The sequence below is a fragment of the Bufo bufo genome, chromosome 9, assembly GCF_905171765.1.
Source record: "Bufo bufo chromosome 9, aBufBuf1.1, whole genome shotgun sequence".
NCBI lineage: Eukaryota > Metazoa > Chordata > Amphibia > Anura > Bufonidae > Bufo > Bufo bufo.
Window position 1 is genome coordinate 26,750,927 of NC_053397.1, and position 22,738 is coordinate 26,773,664.

At 46.1% G+C, this 22,738-nt stretch overlaps 1 protein-coding gene across 7 annotated transcripts in view; it reads left to right on the top strand.

Moving 5' to 3' along the window:
- MAGI1 (membrane associated guanylate kinase, WW and PDZ domain containing 1) overlaps window positions 1-22,738 on the top strand; it is a 465,776-nt gene that overhangs the window by 352,696 nt on the left and 90,342 nt on the right. For 6 of the 7 annotated variants that reach the window (XM_040407608.1, XM_040407611.1, XM_040407609.1 and 3 more), the window contains exons 4-5: window positions 6,270-6,479; window positions 20,453-20,663. In XM_040407608.1, the coding sequence (XP_040263542.1) occupies window positions 6,270-6,479; window positions 20,453-20,663 (421 nt within the window). The remainder of the gene's footprint in view (window positions 1-6,269; window positions 6,480-20,452; window positions 20,664-22,738) is intronic. The other variant, XM_040407610.1, reaches the window with a different exon arrangement.

The window sequence follows — 22,738 nt, forward strand, 5'->3', positions numbered from 1 at the left end:
AAGCAAAAAGGAACACAATGCAACAGCACCCTGCAAATAACAAAGTAAATACAGTAGTGCCATTCTCACCATAACCATAGAAAATGTACTATCCTCAGGATAGGTCATCAGTATCTGATCAACGATTTCAGAAGGCAGCATCACTCCTGTGAGTGAAGCGCCCTTCTCTCAGCATTCCTTAGGCTAGTGGTGACGATGTTCATCTGTCACGTGGCCTAGGGCGCAGCTCAGCCCCACAGAAGTAATTAGTGCTGAGTGCGATACAATGTACGGCGCTGTGCCTGGTAAGTTGTGAGAAGGCCTTAGCTCTAACAGGAGCGCCAGTGCCTTCTCAAACAGCTGATCGGCGGGGGGTCTCATGTGTCGGACACCCACCGATCAGATACTGATGATCTATCCTGAGGATAGGTCATCAGTATTAAAATATTTTAAGCTGGTGTCAGACACCTCTGACTACTGCTTATCTCACACAAATGGGCAAGTTGAAATGCAACGTGCCCAAACCTTCATTCCCCAGCATCTGCCACCAGGGGCCAGTTGGATACCCCTATACATATTTGATGATATTAGATGAACAGGTCTGTCAAATGTTGACCTAATGTGTTTGGCCACCCTTAAGGTCCCTTTACACAGGCCAATGATTGGGGTTATCTTCCCCATGCAGAGGAGGAGAATATTGCTGCATGTAAATGCAGCTCTCACCACCTCTGACCAACAGGTAATTATTGGGAACTGACAGTTTGTTCCCAATAATTGCCTGCTCGTTTGGCCATTGTGAAGGGGCCTTTAGGTTCAGCAAAAGGAAAAGTCAATGATGGAACAGAACAATGGCCTGATGGCACATGTCATTTATTTATTTTATGCACTTATATAGCGCTACTATATTCCGCAGCACTTTACAGACATTAGCATCCAACTGTCCCCAATGGAGCTCACAATCTAAGGTCCCTATCAGTATGTGTTTGAAGTGTAGGAGGAAACCAGAGCAAACAAATATGAGCAAATGCACAATTTGACAATCACAATGAGTCTTGGGGATCGTGGACCATCCTATAGCATGCTTTATAGAGGTGCAGTATGGGCCCATATATTTTTATAGGTTGTACAGAGCCATAGTATGACCATGAACAGGGGCGTAACCACTGTAGCGGCAGACCATGTGACTGCTATGGGGCCCAAAACAAGAGGAGGTGAAAACTTGGCCAGGACACTACCTTCTAAAGGAACAACTTTTAGCAAATGAGGCAGTGGAAAAATGGCCCAAGGGTCATTGAAAAGGGTTTAGGCAGAAGCCCTTTTGTCCTGTGGGGGAACTGGTTTGATCCTTGCTATGGGGCCCTTACTTCTCCATGTACGCCACTGACCATGAGCATGAGGCCTTATGGTCGAAACATGTTCATAGAGCTTTGGGGACGTATGCCTTCCATAGAGCAGCCGGTATAGATGAGTGTATGGCAACACCCCTTACCCCTCTCTCTGAAAAGCTTGGAAGATGACGAAAATATCATGTGCTCTGGATAGATCCTCTTATTTCATGTTTCATACACATTTTTGCAAATCTGCCTTTCAATGCAAATAAATGTAAACATTGAAAAAATTCTGCAAATATTTTTGATTAGTTTCTTTTTAAAAATGGAAAGATTTTGATTTTCCTTTTTCCAAACAAGTAAGTTTGTATTGATTGTAGGAGAAGCTAAATGCTCCCCCCTCTGCGCGCACACTTTTGTCTGCTCCAGCTGCCATCTCTTGGGTCTAGGGTCTGGTTGCCTGGTTACTAGAGTTTCCTCAAGGCAGCTTCTGAATAGCGAGCGATTGCAAGTTTCTGATGTGTGCAGGCAGATTTCTCCTCTCCCCTGTACTGGCTTCTTGCAGAACAATCATTTGACAATAAACATGTGCGGTGTGCATCCAGGATTATCTATTATCGTGGATATCTTCTGCAGACACCTAGTCGAGATGCTTTATGGACCATGTCCATGGCCCTACGATCAGGCAAACGGTCATCTCGGATCGTCCCCGACCATTGCCTGATGAACCAACAAACAAGCAAACGCTCATTTGTCAGCTGATCTCATCATCTTTTTTGCGGGCATAAAAATCCTTGTTTTTTGGCCGGTGGAAATCGAAGATGTGCTGCCTACAGTAATGAAACCGTATATGAATGAAATGGAGCTCAACGAGTGCCAACCGGCTTGCTGTATCGTTGACTTGTACTCATTACCACATTACCAGTGTAGATGGACTCTTCGTCGTGTTGGCTGCTGTGGCGTGGAAGATTGTAGCACTGATTTATTTTACGCGCTCTCCTTATTAATTTCTCCAGTCTTGTAGTAAAATTTGGGTAAAATTTGATATTATTTATATCGACCGTTCCAGGTTCCAACATGGGCAACAGAGTAAGGGCTCATGCACACAGTCATTGACGGCCATGCCCGTATTGCGGCAGGTTCACAATATTAGGCACCGGCTGTTTGTGCACCGCATCACTGATGCGGACCCATTCACTTGAATGGGTCCGCAATCCAGAAGGTCCGGTGCAAAACTTCCTTGGGGTTTCTCTCCGTGCCTATAGAATTCCTTTATAGGTTCCGTTATAACAGACGTATATCGGAATTCTAGGATGGCATGCAAAACGGAAGCCTTTAAGAGGCATTCCGTTTTGCTCCATCCTAATACATGTCTATGGGGACACATAATGGTTCCGTTTCTTTTGGTTATACATGACGGAAAAAAATTGTCCTGTCGACAGGACTATTTTTTCCGTCATGTATAACTGAAAGAAACGGAACCCCCATATAACTCCGATGTGAACTCGACCTCAGAGTGCAGGCCATATATCACATAGGGCTACAGTACTACTTGTGTGAATCCAGCCAAGGGACTTCCAAGAAGCACCAAAACTTTGTTCATTCTTATTTTTAAATGTTTTTTTTCCACATTTTTTTATTTTTTTTTATTTTTATAAGTTTCATTAATCGTCCGGTTGCTCTATTATTGGGGTTGTCAGCCTTTCTGATTATATAGTGGGCTGCTGTTAGGACCCCCAGTGATACACTGTAATCTTTGCCTTGCCACAGGGGGATTGGAGCCCTGTGAAATCAGTGGGCTCTTCCCGAAATGAAAGGACGTGCTGGATCCTCCACAGAGTTAGGCTGAGTTCACACGGGCGAGTATTCTGCGCGGATGCGTTGCGGGAGGTGAACACATTGCACCCGCACTGAATCCTGACCCATTCATTTCTATGGGGCTGTGCACACGAGCGGTGATTTTCACGCATCACTTATGCGTTGCGTGAAAATCGCAGCATGCTCCTCTTTGTGTGTTTTTCACGTAACGCAGGCCCCATAGAAATGAATGGGGTTGCGTGAAAATCGCAAGCATCCGCAAGCAAGTGCGGATGCGGTGCGATTTTCATGCACGGTTGCTAGATGACGATCGGGATGGGGACCCGATCATTATTATTTCCCCTTATAACATGGTTATAAGGGAAAATAATAGCATTCTGAATACAGAATGCATAGTACAGTAGGGCTGGAGGGGTTAAATTTTTTTTTTTTAACTCACCTTAATCCACTTGTTCGTGCAGCCCAGCATCTCTTCTGTCTTCATCTGTGCTGAGAGCAATAGGACCTTTGATGACGTCACTACGCTCATCACATGATCCATCACCATGGTGATGGATCGTGTGATGGACCATGTGATGAACGCAGTGACGTCATCAAAGGTCCTATTGCTCACAGATGAAGACAGAAGAGATCCCGGCTGCGCGAACAAGTGGATTAAGGTGAGTTAAATTTTTATTTTATTTTTTAACCCCTCCAGCCCTATTGTACTATGCATTCTGTATTCAGAATGCTATTATTTTCTCTTATAACCATGTTATAAGGGGAAATAATACAATCTACACTACAACTAACCCAAACCTGTACTTCTGTGAAGAAGTTCGGGTCTGGGTACCACAGTCGGTTTTTTATCACGCGCGTGCAAAACACATTGCACACGCACGATAAAAACTGAACATCGGAACTCAATCGCAGTCAAAACTGATTGCAATTGCGTTCCTACTCGCGCGGGTTTGCCGCAATGCACCGGGATGCATCCGGACCTAATCCGGACACGCCCGTGTGAAAGAGGCCTTAGACATTCTTGGTAGTTACTTTCTGTTTCTGCCAATTAATCAATGGAGATTTTAATTTCAGGACTCATCTTCATCAACTCCCTAGTAAAGTGCTAAACATGAGCTTTCTGAACCAGGCACGCTGTTTATATCAGAATTGCTTTAAAAATAAACACATTATATTTTATGTATTAAACAGCATCATTTATTAAACATTCAGTAATTTCCATCATTACAGCATAACCCAAGGGTCAGCAATAGAGATGAGTGAATTGATTTCGAAATGAATTGGATTTGACATGCATTTTGTAAAAACTCAAGGTGTAGCCCAATCTGAATTTTTGGTGATTCGATTCGGATGAATTTTGGAGGGGGGTAGATATGCAAAGAGGTATCGCTCAAGAAAGAGAACCATCTCACCAGCGCCACCTATCGGAAGTCAAGTCAAGATCAGATTTTCCAACGAGCCTTTAGATTTGACAAGGGAACATAGCCATGCCAGATATCCATTCTTAGACAGCCGTTTTGGGGTAAGCACCCCTCATCAGTACGGAGTAGGATTCTGGCTCAGTGCGATGCCGTGGAAGCGGCTTAAGCCTCATTCACGCATCCGTGCTCAAATCCATGAGAAGGTGGTCAGTGAAGCCTCCGTGAAGATGTCTGTAAAGGATCCGTGTTGAGTTCGTGTGTCCATTTCTTACTGTCCGCGTGCCATCCGTGTTTCACTGACCCTGCACAGCTGAAAAATAATTTTCAAAGCATCTCTTCCTAATGACTCGTGAAACGTGGATGCAACACAGATGGCATCCGTATTGCACCCATGGTTTTCACGGACCCATAGACTATAATGGGTGTGATGGACGGACAAAATAGAGCATGCATCCGTGCTAAAAACACGGACCAAGGGGCCGTGCTAAAACACTGATGTGTGACTACACACATTAAAATGAATGGGGACGCGCGCTGTCCGCGGAGAACACGTACAGCACACGTCCGTGGACCACTGACGTGTGAATGAGGGTTTATGCAGGGTTTTGAATCTCCTAGAGACCAGACCTGTATGGAGAATTACTGGAAGTCCTCCATTGTATAGAGATTGATTGGAAATTAATATGCAACAAGGGGGAGAGAGAAAGTCAGCGCAATTGAGAGAAAATTAATAAGCAATTTTTTTATTTTATTTTTAAGTGAGAGATCAGAGAGAAACTCGGAGTGTCATATACAAATTTTCAGGCCAATTGAAGCACTTTTTATTCTGGTAGAATTGATTCGGACCCAAATCAACCCGGTTCAGCCGAATTTTAACTTGAATCGAATTTTGAGCGAGTAGCTAATTTCTAGTCTAGTCTAGACCTCCGGCACTCCAGCAGTTAGGAAACTACAATTCCCAGCATGGCTGTTCTTGAAAGTGAATAATGGAGCATGCTGGGAGTTGTTTCACAACAACTGGGGGTTGCTGTCTCCTGGCATCACCCCAGAATCCAAATAATATCCCTAATAGTTTGTTTGTTTATTTATTTGCACTATTGTTCTAAATTCATACACAAAAATATAAAAAAAAGGGGGAAAAAAGTTTTTGGGGAAGTGGCTCAAAGTGCAGCAGCTGCCTCCCCCTGCACAGTGATTCATTCGGGGCCTATAAGGATCCTTTTTCCAGGTTTCTGAAGAGGAGGAAAGAGAAAAAAAACTAAAAAATCTCCCTCCCTGGTAAAAGAAACGAGAGCAGCTAGATAATGTGGGTCACTCCTTCCTTTCTTCGGTTTTCAGGGTGAAAGGGGTAATGAATTTTATATTTTCTGTCGGGGACACACACTAAATCTGACATCACGTTGCACAAAAGCTCGCCTTGGACCAGGATTGCTAATTGAAATTCGCAGGGAGATGAAGTTTTGCTATTCAGCCCAGCTGCCTTTTGTTTTAAATCTCTGCAGTGAATGATCTTCAACAATGCGCTCCTCAACTCTCCCAGTAAATGCAACTCGAGTAACCCAGAAGGAACAAAGAAATCTCTCTTGCCTGTGCCTGGAAATGTAGTAGTAATTCCCCACCCCACACGGTTAGGACTGAGGAATCGCGGGGTCTTCCAATGAAAAGGAAGCCGTATAGAAATAAACGTGGGCTGCATTTAACGCTCTTGTTTCTTGTTGCCTAGGTAACTATTATGGGACACCGAAACCTCCGATCCAGCCCGTTGATGGGAAAGTGACTTCCGGTGATGCATTGCAAAACCCGTTCTCCGGCGCTAAGCACTCGACCCCTAAACGGACAAAGTCTTACAATGATATGCAAAATGCTGGCATAGTGCATACCGAAAACTACGAATATGAGGATGAGGCCCCTGAAATGAACAGTAGTTTTACAGGTAAAATCAATTGTGGTCACATATTTACCAAGACTTATAGGGAACGGCAGGGATGGACTACCGGGAAGAGAGATGATGATTATTCTTGTTACAACTTTAGGCCGTTATTCTTGGATGTCTGAGATCGTTTTGACTAGACTTCCCTTTGAAGGTGGGGAATATTTCAAGGGACTGGGACCTTAAAGGGGGATTCTCATCTGAGATAATGGGGGCATATCGCTAAGGTATGCCCGATTGACTACACCGAGAACGGAGAGGGGAAGGTAGTGGCCGGTGGACTTCAGGTTTCACTGGGTCCGGCCACCTCCAAGCGCTCTCTCCATAGTACTGAAAGGGAACGCACCGCGCTTGCGTGCCAACGCTCCCATTAAGTTGTATGGGGCTCACGGAAATAGCCGAGCCAGTGCTCGACTATTTTCGGCTGCCCCATAGAAATAAATTAAGGGCGGCTGCGCATGCTCCACAACTTTTGGGCCTCCGTTCTCAGTGTAGGTGCGGGTCCCAGCGCACCTATCAGACAATGGGGGCATATCCTAGCAATATGCCCCCCATTGTCTGAGATGGTAATATCCCTTTAATTACAGAGAATGTGTCGTCAGATAATGACCTAGTATTTAAATCAAGTTTTTATGTTAAAATTTTTGAAAATGTATGTTTTTTTTTTAATTCATTCATTTATTTATTTTACTTACTTAATTTTCCATGTCATTATCTATATTAAAAATAAAAAATAAATCCCCAATTTTTTTCTCTGACTACTGAACCCATGGGAAGATTGGCCCCTCACAGTCAGTCAGTGGAAGTTTTTGGGGATGTATTTTGTGCTGCTGGGGGTAGTATTTTGTGATGGACTGTGGTATTTGGTCTGCTGGGGGGGGTCTGCCTTCCATCAATTCAGACCCAACTACAAAACGAGGCCACTTTTAGTATTTTATCCAGGAACACTTTAAGTTCTTAGTCCGCCCCTGACTGAGCCTCACACTAGGCTGAAACTTCCTGCTTCCTATAATGATCACTTCTCAACAGTCATTTCATTATCTTCACAGGCAGGATTGCAGTGACCGAGAACGACTATACATAGATAACACAGGGTCCATCATTCCCAGCAGGTGATGGTCACGGCTCACTTTTTGCCTCCCTGCACAATGACCTCTACACATATCACAGAACAGACTCCTAATGACTCATCTCCAGACTATAGGTTCCTATGGTCCATGTGGCTGCTGTAAAGCATACCTTTAAGGCTACCTTTACATAGTTGCGGGCTGTCATGCAGAAATTCCACACAAATTACCGCATGGATTTCCGTGTGTTTAAGTACCAAATCCACACAAAAAAACGCAAGTGTTACTTGCGGTTTGTGGGCGTGAATCTGATGCGGTTTTGCCAAATCTCATACTTTGCTGGTACTGTATTACGCTGTGTGATTTCCGCACGGAAAAAATGTGTGTAACCAGCAACATGTGCCGGAAACCTAAATGCTGTTAACAGCAGCTCAAACAAGATAGTCACCCCATGATCATGTACTGAAAACAGGATGAAGATGTCTATAATCAGAAACTTAATCAGAAAAAGATTATGTATTAGTATCTGAATTTAATTAGTAAACAAGATAGGTGACGCATTCCCTTTGGAGGTTGAAGCTTTGAAGAGGAACTGAGTTTTTTTGCTGTGAATCTTTCCCTTTTAACACCGTGTTGTATTTCAGTCCATCATTCGGTGATGAGAGCTCGGTTTTCCTGTAACTGCGCTCCATATTCCATGATGTAAGCTTTGGAGCGCCCCCTAGTGGAGGCAGTTATTTATAGTTTAACTCAGTGAGGCCCAACCTACGGCCCGCGAAGCTGTGTCATGCGGCCCTTGCGACTCCCTTGAAAAAGTCTAAGGCGTACCAATACGCCTTAGACTTTTCCCCCACGTTCATCAGCGCAGTGAGCGGCACAGGCAGCGCAGCGATGCTGCCTGTGCCTGAAATGACCAATAACAAAGCTCCTTACAGCAAGGGACTTTGTTATTGGTTGGTATAAGCGCACCAGAGCAATACAAGTCTGGTCAGGGAGGGGAAGGAGGAGGGGCCCGCTCCGATGGTGGCTGTAGTAAGGAGAGCAGAGCACGCTGCCCGAGGAGCTGGAGAGGTAAGGAGCGTGGACTTATGTGACTGGTCCCCGGTGACCCTGCTCCCCCCTCCTATTATCACCCCACTAGTGACCCTGCTCCCCCCCCTCCTGTCACCTCACTAGTGACCCTGCTCCCCCCTCCTCCTGTTACCATGCTAGTGACCCTGCTCCCCCTCCTCCTGTCACCCCACTAGTGACCCTGCTCCCCCCTCCTATTATCACCCCACTAGTGACCCTGCTCCCCCCCCCTCCTGTCACCCCACTAGTGACCCTGCTCCCCCCCCCCTCCTGTCACCCCACTAGTGACCCTGCTCCCCCCTCCTCCTGTTACCATGCTAGTGACCCTGCTCCCCCTCCTCCTGTCACCCCACTTGTGACCCTGCTCCCCCCTCCTCCTGTCACCCCACTAGTGACCCTGCTTCCCCCTCCTCCTGTCACCCCACTAGTGACCCTGCTTCCCCCTCCTTCTGTCACCCCACTTGTGACCCTGCTCCCCCCTCCTCCTGTCACCCCACTAGTGACCCTGCTTCCCCCTCTTTCTGTCACCCCACTAGTGACCCTGCTCCCCCTCCTTCTGTCCCCCCACTAGTGACCCTGCTCCCCCCTTCTCCTGTCACCCCACTAGTGACCCTGCTCCCCCTTCTTCTGTCATCTCACTAGTGACCCTGCTCCCCCCTCCTCCTGTCACCTCACTAGTGACCCTGCTTCCCCTCCTTATGTCACCCCACTAGTGACCCTGCTCCCCCCTTCTCCTGTCACCTCACTAGTGACCCTGCTTCCCCCTTCTCCTGTCACCTCACTAGTGACCCTGCTCCCCCCTTCTCCTGGCACCTCACTAGTGACCCTGCTCCCCCCTGCTACTATCACCTCACTAGTGACCCTGCTCCCCCTCCTTCTGTCACCCCACTAGTGACCCTCCTCCCCCTTCTCCTGTCACCTCACTAGTGACCCTGCTCCCCCCTCCTCCTGTCACCTCACTAGTGACCCTGCTCCCCCTCCTCCTGTCACCTCACTAGTGACCCTGCTCCCCCTCCTCCTGTCACCTCACTAGTGACCCTGCTCCCCCTCCTCCTGTCACCTCACTAGTGACCCTGCTCCCCCTCCTCCTGTCACCTCACTAGTGACCCTGCTCCCCCTCCTCCTGTCACCTCACTAGTGACCCTGCTCCCCCCTGCTACTATCACCTCACTAGTGACCCTGCTCCCCCTCCTTCTGTCACCCCACTAGTGACCCTGCTCCCCTTCTCCTGTCACCTCACTAGTGACCCTGCTCCCCCCTCCTCCTGTCACCTCACTAGTGACCCTGCTCCCCCTCCTCCTGTCACCCCACTAATGACCCTGCTCCCCCCTGATACTATCACCTCACTAGTGACCCTGCTCCCCCTCCTTCTGTCACCCCACTAGTGACCCTGCTCCCCCTTCTCCTGTCACCTCACTAGTGACCCTGCTCCCCCTTCTCCTGTCACCTCACTAGTGACCCTGCTTCCCCCTGCTACTATCACCCCACTAGTGTCTCGATCAGTGTGGGGGAAAAACCCCACACTGAACACAGGAGGGAAGGGGAACAGTAACTGGGCCTTGGAACTAGGGAAGAAACAGGTCACCTCCTAAACAACCCTAATACGCGCCCTAACTACCTATCAATATGAATAGACCTTAAAGGTAGGAATATCCATATGCTGTATACCTAGGCCCTTATTTCCCTATAAGGCCCTGGAATGAGATTAGGACCAGAGACAACCCATTCCTCCCCAGATGGACGAATGAAAGTCTCTGTCTCAGGCCCAGATACAAACAACAGGGAATATAACAAACACAAATCAATAAGAACAGACAAAACTTATCTGAAAGTAGAAAACTGGCACCTCCAGAAGCAGCACAGAGTACAACCGACCAGCTAGTTAGAAAGCAGGAAGAAAAACTATAAACCGCACCTCCAAGAGTGAGAAGCTGCTACTTATGGGGAAGGTAAATTACCAACAAGCAACACCGGAAGCAAGGGGATTGGCATTCACCAAAACACAGACACAATAAGATCCACAAGGAACTTGTCAATTTAACCCACAAGTTGCCAGTCTCTCCAATCTCATGGTACCTTCCACGGGAACGTACGTGACAACTAGTGACCCTGCTCCCACCTTCATCCTGTCTCCCCACTAGTGACCCTGCTTCCCCCTCCTCCTGTCACCCCACTAGTGACCCTTCTCCCCCTCGTCCTGTCACCCCACTAGTGACCCTGCTTCCCCCTCATCCTGTCACCCCTTTAGTGACCCTGCTTCCCCCTCTTCCTGTCACCTCACTAGTGACCCTGCTCCCCCTCCTCCTGTCACCTCACTAGTGACCCTGCTCCCCCCTCCTCCTGTCACCTCACTAGTGACCCTGCTCCCCCCTCCTCCTGTCACCTCACTAGTGACCCTGCTCCCCCATCCTACTATTTCCCCATTAGTGACCTTGCTCCCCCTCCTCCTGTCACCCCACTAGTGACCCTGCTCCCCCCTCCTCCTGTCACCTCACTAGTGACCCTGCTCCCCCTCCTCCTGTCACCTCACTAGTGACCCTCCTCCCCCTCCTCCTGTCACCTCACTAGTGACCCTGCTCCCCCTCCTCCTGTCACCTCACTAGTGACCCTGCTGCCCCTCCTCCTGTCACCTCACTAGTGACCCTGCTCCCCTCTCCACCATTACCCCACTAGTGACCCTGCTCCCCACTCCTCCTGTCACCCCACAAGTGACCCTGCTCCCCCCTCCTCCTGTCACCTCACTAGTGACCCTGCTCCCCCTCCTCCTGTCACCCCACTAGTGACCCTGCTCCCTCTCCTCCTGTCACCCCACTAGTGACCCTGCTCCCTCTCCTCCTGTCACCTCACTAGTGACCCTGCTCCCCCTCCTTCTGTCACCCCTCTAGTGACCCTGCTCCCCCCTCTTCCTGTCACCCCACTAGTGACCCTTCTTCCCCCTCCTACTATCACCCCTCTAGTGACCCTGCTCCCCCTCTTCCTGTCACCCCACTAGTGACCCTTCTTCCCCCTCCTACTATCACCCCACTAGTGACCCTGCTCCCCCCTCCTCCTGTCAGCCCACTAGTGACCCTGCTCCCCCCTCCTCCTGTCACCCCACTAGTGACCCTGCTTCCCCCTCCTCCTGTCACCCCACAGGGAAGAAGCTGAACAGACCCCTCAGACTATGATGGGATCCGTTCAGTTTCCGTTCGGGATCCTGTCTTTTTACCAGACACAAAAGTGCTGCATACAAGGCTTTTTTGTCTGGTCTTTCAACAGAATCTGCAACAGAGGCTCCAAACGCAGCCTCCAACGCAGATTTGAAGGCCTAAGTATTATGTATTTTAGTAATGCTCACACGTGCCCCCTCAAAGTGTTTGCATTTTTTCCTGGCAAAGCTACCTGGTTCTGGCCCGCAAAATTTATACCATGTCTAGTGCGGCCCTCAGACGAAAAATGGTTGGGCACCACTGGTTTAACTGGATTCGGAGCTCTGTTGTGGAAAACAGAAATCCAACCACTACAAAGTCTGCACAGATAAAATGGAAAGAATAGAAAATTGACCTGTCTCCTCTCCTGACATGTCTGTTTTAGTAACTACTTGCAATCCCCATGAAATAACAATTCTGTAGCATCTATTCTTATGACTCTGTCTTGTGCCATTGCTTTATTATTCCTGCTAGAAATGATGAATGAATTGCTAGCAGTTTGCAGTGAAGGTCCATCTGGGTTTTACAAGTTGGGGGGGTGGTGTCCCTGCACAGTCTGACACTATCCAATCAGTGCTAGCAGTGTTGGACTGTGCCGGAACACCCCTCCAACTGGTAACCTCTAGCTCGACCTTTATTGCAAACTGATAGCAAATATAAATAACTTCCAGTAGTAATAATAAGGGAATGGTATAACATAGAGTCATAAGAACAGTTGCGCCAGAATTGCTATTACACACTGAATGCAAGTAGTTAGTGAAACAGACATGTCAGGGGAGGAGACATGTCCTCTTTAAGGAGATCAAAGTTACTTTTGGGATTCTGCCAATGTTACATCAAAGGTTGTAAAAATGGGGCAATAACTTTGTATCATTCAGTGTTTTATCATCTTGTAATTTTTGCGATTATAATGGATGAAGATGTCACTTTGTACAGTTCGCAAGTCTATGGGGCACATTTATTAAAGGAAATACTCCACAAAAGTGGCGATACAAAGTCGCAAGTGACCTGTCCTGATGCGTTGCTTGCGCTTTCCAGCAATGCATAGTAATACAGATGTCACATTAACACATTAGTAACACATAGCAACTAACCATGGTTAGTGGAAGAGAATCCTAAACCGATGACGTTTATTGTGTCCTTGTCCTACATCCCTTCATGAGCCCCAAGAGGAAGCACTAAGGCCATTGTGCGAGCTTACATAACGGCTGTTATCCGTAGAAACAAAGAGCGCTCGTCTTCTAATTGTTCCACAGAAACTATGAAGTAAGACTCTGCCCCGGAGAACAATATGGTCAAAATGCGGGCGGAGAGCCGCGCAGCCATAATGATCTACTGCATGTAGCCTATATACAAAGATGATGAATACCTCCAGACCCAGGAATGCAATGGCCTCTGAAATGTATCATTGCCCTTTAAGGGAAACTGGCAGGGGCGTAGCTAAAGGCTCATGGGCCCTAGTGCAAGAGTTCAGCTTGGGCCCCCCTTCCATCAGTGCTTTGTGGCCAGGGGGCAGGGAAGCACATAGCCTGCGTAATGCCTGAGGCAAAAATTTAAATGCCCCCCCCCCCCACCCCCCATGCCAAATGCTTGACCTAACCCCTTCCCTCCAGCCAGAGGTGTAACTTGACCAGCATGCACTTTCTATAATACCAGTGTCTTCTTATGCAGCACAAGGGTCTTTGGGCCCCTCAGGCTCCTGGGCCCGGTAGTGGTTTCTACCTCTGCACCCCCTATAACTACCATAAACTAAGATAACATGGGGTGTACAAATTATTTGGATATCTCTAAGGCCTGTTTCGCATTTGCAATTAAACAGATCCGGCAGGCTGTTTAGGCCCGGAACTGACTGCCGGATCCATGAATACCGAGCACTACCGAGGTTCGTTCCAGCCCCATTTACTATAATGGGGACCGGCGGAGATTTGTCCGCTACCTGGAAAACATGCAGAGAGGCGGTATTTGTCCAGCTGCTCCTCGTCATATTTGCCATGCTGCTGCCAGATCTCTGCCGGTCCCCATTATAGCCCCATCTCTAGCTTGCTGCTTCTCCAAGACTGCTTACCAAGAGCTGATTTACAAGAGCATTGAGATATTCAGGAGATACTCAGGAGGTAATCTGGAGGTGGATACAATCTAAACAAGTAAGAGTTGTTTGTTTAAAATCTTTCCCCTCTTTACAATGGCAGACCTAGTTATGTGCAGGAATTGTTGTGCTTTTATTTCAGGTTCCACTCTTCAGAGGTTTGGATACTGTCTGATCTGTAGACAGCTCTCCATAATGCAGCAGGAAATTACCTTTTTGAAATATGAGGTTTTTAAATTAACCACTAAACAAACTCAGGCTGAGAACATTGCAATGCCACTGCCACAGAGGCCCCCTAGAATAGGGAGATGGGTTACTGTAGGTTCTGGTAGACTGAGAGTTGTGGATAGAAGGCATGTCCCACAGTCTGTGGCTCTCCATAATTCATTTGCAGCACTTTCAGAGTGCAAGAGCAACATGGAGGATGGCTCAAGCACAGTGGGTGAGAAACAATCATCTCCCATGCCTAAAGTATGTAAGACTGCAGCCAAAGACAAAAAGGAGAAGGTGAGGATTGATAGTAAGCAGCTGTTGGTGGGCGATTCCATCATAAGAGGTGTGAAGGTTGAGGAGAATGGTGTTGTGAGATGTCTCCCTGGTGCTACCGCTAGCAGGGATAGACGACGGATCGTTAATATTGTTAGGCAAGCAAAGCAGGAAAGGGAAGTGGATGTTATTCTCCATCTTGGGACAAACGATCTGGCTTGCAATGAGGTTTCAAAGGTGAAAGAAGCTTTTCACACACTTGGAAAGGATATACAGGAGGTTGCATCAACTGTTTCATTCTCTGCAGTTTTGCCTGTGCATAACCTTCAGCATGACAGGAAGATGCGCATTAAGGAATTCAATGTATGGCTTGGTGAATGGTGTCTGAACCAAGGGTTTGGCTTTGTGTCTCATGTTAGCTCTTGTTGGAATGGAAAAGAACTGTACAAGAAAGATGGTTTGCACCTTTCTCTCAAAGGAACGAATGTCCTCGGTGAACAGTTCCAGGTATTTGCTAAGAAGCATTTAAACTAGGAAAGGGGGGCAAAAGAGTGATAATCCAGCAGTCCAACTGCCCCCCGAAACAATGCCAGAAGAGGGCAGTAGCACAAAGGTTAAGAAATGACAAGCTCAGAGTCTTGTCTACAAATGCTCGCAGTCTAGGAAATAAGATCAATGAACTTGAGGCTATAATGGCATCTGAGAATATAGATGTAGTGGCTGTTACTGAGACGTGGTTCAAGGGGAGTAATGACTGGGATATATCAATACCAGGGTTCTCTCTATACAGGAAAGACAGAGAAGGCAAGAAGGGGGGAGGGGTGGCCCTGTATGTGAAAGATAACCTAAAATCTAATTTGATACAAGTTAGTGAGAACAATTTAGAGTCAGTTTGGGTTACCGTGCAGCTTGATAATCATAAGGCAACTCGTGTAGGTGTGATATATAGACCACCTAGCCAAGTCAAAGAATTAGATGATCTACTAGTTGAGGAAATAGCTAAAATGACATTGAAGGGGGAAGTTATCATTATGGGAGACTTCAATCTTCCAGATGTAAACTGGAAAACCAAAATAGCTAGTTCTGCCAGGAGTACAGATATTCTAAATTCCCTACTGGGATTATCTCTACAGCAAGTAGTGGAGGAGCCAACCCGGAAGGAGGCCATTTTAGATTTAGTATTCACAAATGGGAATTTGGTATCTGATATTACTGTAGGGGAAAGCTTGGGATCTAGTGATCACCAGTCAGTGTGGTTTACTATAAGTACAGAGACTGAGTCACACCACACAAAAACAAAAGTTTTAGATTTTAGAAAAACAGACTTTTCTAAAATTAGATTAGTGGTATACAAGTCCCTATCAGACTGGAACAGTTTCATTGGAGTCCAGGAGAAATGGGACTACTTAAAAGTGGCACTATTGAAGGCAACAGAAAATTGCATTAGGCTTGTCAGTAAAAGCAAAAAAAGGAAGAGACCACTGTGGTACTCAGCAGAAGTGGCCAAAATCATTAAAAACAAAAAGATAGCATTTAGGAATTATAAAAAAAAACAAAACGAGGATGACAGACAAATTTATAAGATTAGGCAGAGAGAGGCCAAACAAGTTATAAGAGCTTCCAAAGCACAGGCAGAAGAGAAATTAGCTCAGTCAGGAAAAAAAGGCCAGAAGGCATTCTTCAGATACATAAATGAAAAAAGGAAACTAAAACAAGGAATTACCAAATTAAAAACAAAAGAAGGAATGTATATAGAAGAAGATAAAGAACTAGCTGACTGCCTCAATGAATATTTCTGTTCAGTTTTTACAAAGGAAAATGAAGGAGAAGGACCTCAGTTAGGAAAGAAGACTAATGAATCTTTTGATGCATGTGTCTTTACAGAGGAAGAGGTTCTAAGTCAGCTGTCTAAAATTAATACAAATAAGTCACAGGGGCCTGATGGGATACACCCAAAGCTATTAAAAGAGCTCAGCGTTGAACTAGCAAAACCATTAACAGATTTATTTAACCAATCGCTGGCAACAGGAGTCGTCCCAGAAGATTGGAAATTAGCAAATGTTGTGCCCATTCATAAGAAAGGTAGTAGGGAGGAATCGGGCAACTATAGGCCAGTAAGCCTGACATCAATAGTGGGGAAATTAATGGAAACCATACTTAAGGAGAGGATTGTGGAACATCTAAAATCCCATGGATTGAAAGATGAAAAACAGCATGGGTTTACTTCAGGGAGATCATGTCAAACTAATCTTATTGATTTTTTCGATTGGGTGACTAAAATAATAGATGGAGGAGGTGCAGTAGACATCGCTTATCTAGACTTTAGTAAGGCTTTTGATACTGTCCCACATAGAAAGCTTATCAATAAAGTGCAGTCTTTGGGCTTGGACTCCCATATTGTTGAATGGATTAGGCAGTGGCTGAGGGACAGGCAACAGAGGGTTGTAGTCAATGGAGTATATTCAGACCAAGGTCTTGTTACCAGTGGGGTACCTCAGGGATCTGTTCTGGGACCCATATTGTTTAATATCTTTATCAGCGAAATTGCAGAAGGCCTCGATGGTAAGGTGTGTCTTTTTGCTGATGACACAAAGATTTGTAACAGGGTTGATGTTCCTGGAGGGATACACCAAATGGAAAAGGACTTAGGAAAACTAGAGGAATGGTCAAAAATATGGCAACTAAAATTTAATGTTGATAAGTGCAAGATAATGCACCTGGGCCGTAAAAACCCAAGAGCAGAATATAAAATCAGTGATACAGTCCTAACCTCAGTATCTGAGGAAAGGGATTTAGGGGTCATTATTTCAGAAGACTTAAAGGCAGGCAGACAATGTCATAGAGCAGCAGGAAATGCTAGCAGAATGCTTGGGTGTATAGGGAGAGGCATTACTAGTAGAAAGAGGGAGGTGCTCATGCCGCTCTACAGAGCACTAGTGAGACCTCATTTGGAGTATTGTGCTCAGTACTGGAGACCATATCTCCAGAAGGATATTGATACTTTGGAGAGAGTTCAGAGAAGAGCTACTAAACTGGTACATGGATTGCAGGATAAAACTTACCAGGAAAGATTAAAGGACCTTAACATGTATAGCTTGGAAGAAAGACGAGACAGAGGGGATATGATAGAAACTTTTAAATACATAAAGGGAATCAACAAAGTAAAAGAGGAGAGAATATTTAAAAGAAGAAAAACTGCTACAAGAGGACATAGTTTTAAATTAGAGGGGCAAAGGTTTAAAAGTAATATCAGGAAGTATTACTTTACTGAGAGAGTAGTGGATGCATGGAATAGCCTTCCTGCAGAAGTGGTAGCTGCAAATACAGTGGAGGAGTTTAAGCATGCATGGGATAGGCATAAGGCCATCCTTCATATAAGATAGGGCCAGGGGCTATCCATAGTATTTAGTATATTGGGCAGACTGGATGGGCCAAATGGTTCTTATCTGCCGACACATTCTATGTTTCTATGTTTCTATGTTTCTATTATAGTGAATGGGGCCGAACGGAACCTCGGAAGTGCCCGGTATTCACGGATCTCGCAGGCTGTTCCCGGCCGGAACAGCCTGGCGGATCTGCTTAAGGCCTCATGCACACGACCGTTGTGTGCATCCGCGGGCGTTGTTCCGTTTTCTGTTTTTTTTTTGCATCCGCGTCCGTGATCCGTGTTTCCAGTCCGTGAAAAAAATATGACCTGTCCTATTTTTTTCACGGACAACGGTTCACGGACCCATTCAAGTCAGTGGGTCCATGAAAAATCACGGATGCACACAAGATTGTCATCCGCGTCCGTGTCCGTTTTTTCCTATCATTTTAAAGGCAAACTTGACTTAGATTTTTTTTTTTCTTTTTTCATGTCCGTGGATCCTCCAAAAATCAAGGAAGACCCACGGAAGAAAAAACGGATCACGGAACAACTGAAACCGTTTTTGCGAACCGCAAAAAAAAACGTCCGTGTGCATGAGGCCTAACGCAAATGTGGAACAAGCCTAAGGGTTATCTCTTTAAATATAAATTCCAGTTTAGGGAAAGTCTATATCCCTTAAAGGGATTGTCCAGGATTTAGATTTTGATGCCCTATCCTCAGGATTGGATGGGGGGTCCGACACCCTGCACTCTCACCCAGCAGCTGTTTTGTCATAGCTCCAGCAGAGCTGTGGACGGAGCTTTGTAATTCCGCTGCTACAACGAAACAGCTGATTGTCAGAGGTGTCGGACCACCATCGATCTGATATTGATGGCCCATGCTGAGGACTGGCCATCAAAATCCTGGACAACCCCCATCAGGTTGCCTATTTGTCATGAAGTTGGGTAAATTGCTTCATATAAGGCCCTATTCACATAACCATTTCTTTGCTCCGCATCTGATCGGCATTTGTTGCAGATCAGATGTGGACCCATTCATTTCGAAGGGGATGCAAGAAATGTGGACAGCACACCCTATTCTGGTGATGGCTTTTCCTCTTTACAGCTATTTGCCCTTGAACTGGGTTTTCCAGAACTAAAACACTGACATACCTCTTATTGATCTCATGCTAATTTACATACAAATGGGTGTCTGGGTGTTTTAGTAATCCGAGCAGGCAGTGTCGGACTGGGCTGTCTAGGGCCCATCATTAAACGTGTGTGGCCCGGGCCCATATTGCGGCCCTCAATATACTGTACAAGCGCCATGGATTCAAGTGAATGGGTCTGCAATCCACAAGATATGGAGCGGTGCGGAGTGGAGGCACGAAGAGGAAGCCCACGGAAGCACTACAGAGCACTTCTGTGGGATTTCAGTCCGTGCCTCCGCACCATAAAAAAAAAAATAGAACATGTGAATCTTTCAGATTGCAGACTCATTTACCGGCAAAAGCGGGGCCCATACATTGCTGGCCTCTATTTGCAGTCCGCAGCACGGGCTTAGGGCACAGACGTTTGTGTGCCTGAGCCCTAATGCTTACTCCCAACATTTTTAGGAGGCCTTAATGGTGACTGAACCACTGGACCTGGGCAAACAATGATGGAGCTGCATTCAGTGGTTTGATTCAGTCAGGCCATGCTGTGAAATTAACCCTAGTTTCATAGCCATATGCATGATTCCAGAATATATCAGTAGAACCAGAAAGGATATCTTCCAAAGAGCATTTCTTGATCTGGAGGACCTGGCACAATCTTACATTACATGGGCAATGCATTGATTTTAATTGGAATGGTGTAATGCTTAAGCTGGCATGTGGTGGCGCTGTAAGGGAATGAAACACTTACTGTTGGGTGTCCACATAGATTACGACGGGGCTCCCAGCAGTGGGATATCCTATACCCAGCTTATCATTTAGAGGGCCCTTGTAACAAAAGAGAGATTGTCCCTTTCAAGTATTTGGGTAAAGAAATATGGGAATTGGGAAAGTATTTTATAGCTCACCGATCTCTTGACCTCTAATTGCCCATATTTCTTATGACTGATCATACTAATCAGTGCTTTACGACACATTGGGAAGTATCTCACGTTGTGTCCAGGTGTGGGAAACTTTGCACAATGACAGCAATGTCCATTGAGTTGGAGCCACCACTGACCTGTATTATAATCCTGGCCATTATTTTGGATAAAGCTAATGTTCAGCAAGACTGAGCTGGCACAAGAGTAGAAGTTCAGGAGCCCAATGAAAACTTAAGTCACTTGTCTCCTTTGATTTATTTTTTTGCAAATTTCCCCCATGTCGCCATGTAAATGGAGGCTTTTGTGCACCTGTATAGCACAGTGTGCTCACTCCATCTGAATAGGTTTCATATTGAGATGGTTAATCCAATGGAATCCACTTGTAGTTTTGGTTTCAAGGGCTTCTTTTTCCCACGGGTTTGGAAGGTGGTGGATGTCAGAGCGTGATAATTTGCAGGGTAGATGTTACAGTAACCTCTTATGTCTTGGTGCAGTAGTAGATCACACATAGCTGTCAGTTCTGTCTGACTGTCTGCAAACAAGCTTGACTCAAAAGAAAACCTCAGTGCCAGGATGACCTCATGCTCCGTGCCTCCTTTTTATGTGCGTTCTTCAAGGTTTTTGCTGAACCCCCACTTTTTTCCTTATTATGGCAGCAGACTCTAGTGAACAAGACGAAAATACAGCCAACAATCCACAAGAGCCAGCCGCACCACTTGCTCGGATCCTTCCTAGTTTTCCCACCATCACGGAAGCTTCTCAGAAGCTGCCTCAATACCTACCTCCTACTGACGAGGAAAGCCTTGGACTGCTGCCTGAAAACTGGGAGATGGCCTACACAGAGAATGGAGAAGTCTATTTCATAGAGTAAGTGTCGTATATCTTCTCCTATTTATGCGTTCGTCTTATTTTTAGTGAGAGATTTAAAATGTGTTCGCTAGCTTCTGCCCACTGGGTTTATTGGAGCCACCAATGGTTTCCAGGGCCCATCCTCCATCTATACAGAACATGCACGTCCACTTATAACTGCATTGTAATCTTTGTGTTGTCCGTGCAGGACGTTTCTTCAGTAAGGTCTAGTACAGTAGGTTATTTGTGATACGTTTCCTAAGTATGCCATAGTGGTAAGTGATTGGCTCCAATGGGGTTGTCTTCTGCCAGATCTTTGAGGACAGTTGAGTGAGAGCCTAGGCCCTCTGGAGGAACCTCCGCTACTCTGGTGGGCCAGCCTTTCTGTGTGATGCAGAGTCTGGAATTGCTTGTGACAACCCTGTTGAAGCTATGTGGAGTTGAACACGTTGGTTGTCATCTAGTTTTCCTACAAACCGATGTAACTAAAAACAAATTTGTCTAGAATTTGTAAAGTAGGTCTCACATATATATGGCTGTCTCCATTGTAGTTTCTCTCCAGTGTGCTACAGAAATGCCAAAGGGTAACTGATACCAGAAGTCATCTTCTCTCACTCTTTTCCCGAATCTTCCGAATCCAATCACAAAATCCGGGTTTGTTAGAATCTGAATTTTTTGAATTTTGGAACTGATTTGCTCATCACCCATGGTTTTCTAGGGCAAAGTTTCTGACATCTGGCGCAATGTTTCTAAAGCCAGATGTCTCCAAGCAAGGGACAGAAAAATGTAGCACTTAAAGGGGTTATCCCATGACTAATAAAAAAATAAATTAAAAAATTGGACATTTATATAGCACGCATATCTATTTCTAACAAAGCTAGAACCAGCCCTGTACCTCACATGGGTCCAGAGATCTCCCCAATTCATTGCTCTGCTACATTTATATCAAGCTGGCAGCTCAGGGGGAGTGTCTTTTCTGCTGCAGCTAATGGGGCGTGTCCATGCTCACCCTATCACAGCTCAGGAGGCAACTGAAGGATGAAACTGAGCATGTGCGGCCATCTCAGTGAGCCGGACAAAGAGATAAGAAAAAAACAATCGCTATACAGAGCGAGCAGAGCCTCTAGGTGTAATGTCAACGCCTCCGTCGCTCCTAGAGGCTCAGTTGCATCTCTTAAAGCAATGATGGCTAACCTCCAGCACTCCAGCTGTGGTGAAACTACGACAGATGCCCTTTAAAATAAGCTGCCCAGTATTGGAAAAATATGGCTGTTTTTCCCCAAAAACCGCACTACCGCTGTCCGTGGGCTGTGGACAACCCACATTGAGGTGAAGGAGATGCAATACCATGCACAATCTGAGGACAGGTCTGGTGCTGTTTTTGGAAGACATCAGCTATGTTTTGCTAATCCTGTGTAACCCCTCTAAAGTGCTGAATGCTCCTCAAATGCAATTTATTAACCCATCATGGCAATAATAATTATTAGGGTCCCCGATCACTCTCCATCTGCCCCTTATACAATCCCTTTAACCACTTGCTGCAAAAAAATCCTCCAGAATCTGCATTTGTCTCCTCGCGACTACGACCCTACGCGGCCTGTCACCCCTCTCTCCTGATGGACGTGCATTCTAAATCTACTTGAAAGCTTCCAGTGTTAATATTTCAGGACGTGACTTGCTCGCAGATTGCGGTTCTCGCTCTGCATTGGTTTTCTCCTCGACCCCGCGTCGGTGAAAATCCAAAGATGCGCAGATCCGGGCTCTGCATGAAGGGGCATTTATTCAAACTGGCCATCTCACAATACATGGTGTCTCGGAAGGAGATATTAATTCCTCACACAGAACAAGCCAGTCATCTGTGCAGTTCAAATACTGCTTGGTGAAGCAGGAAGCTGAGCAAATCCCTTAACAACTGCTTGTAGTGGGGGAGGGGGAAATTGGGAATACCGTGTTTATGGTGTTAATGGGTGGAATTGTGATGACTGGCGCCCTCTGTCTGCTTTTTTGGTGTACTGCACCCCAAACACTGTTCTGCATCATTCACCCATGCTTGGTGATTGTAACCCAATGTAATGCATCTCCAAATGATCCTC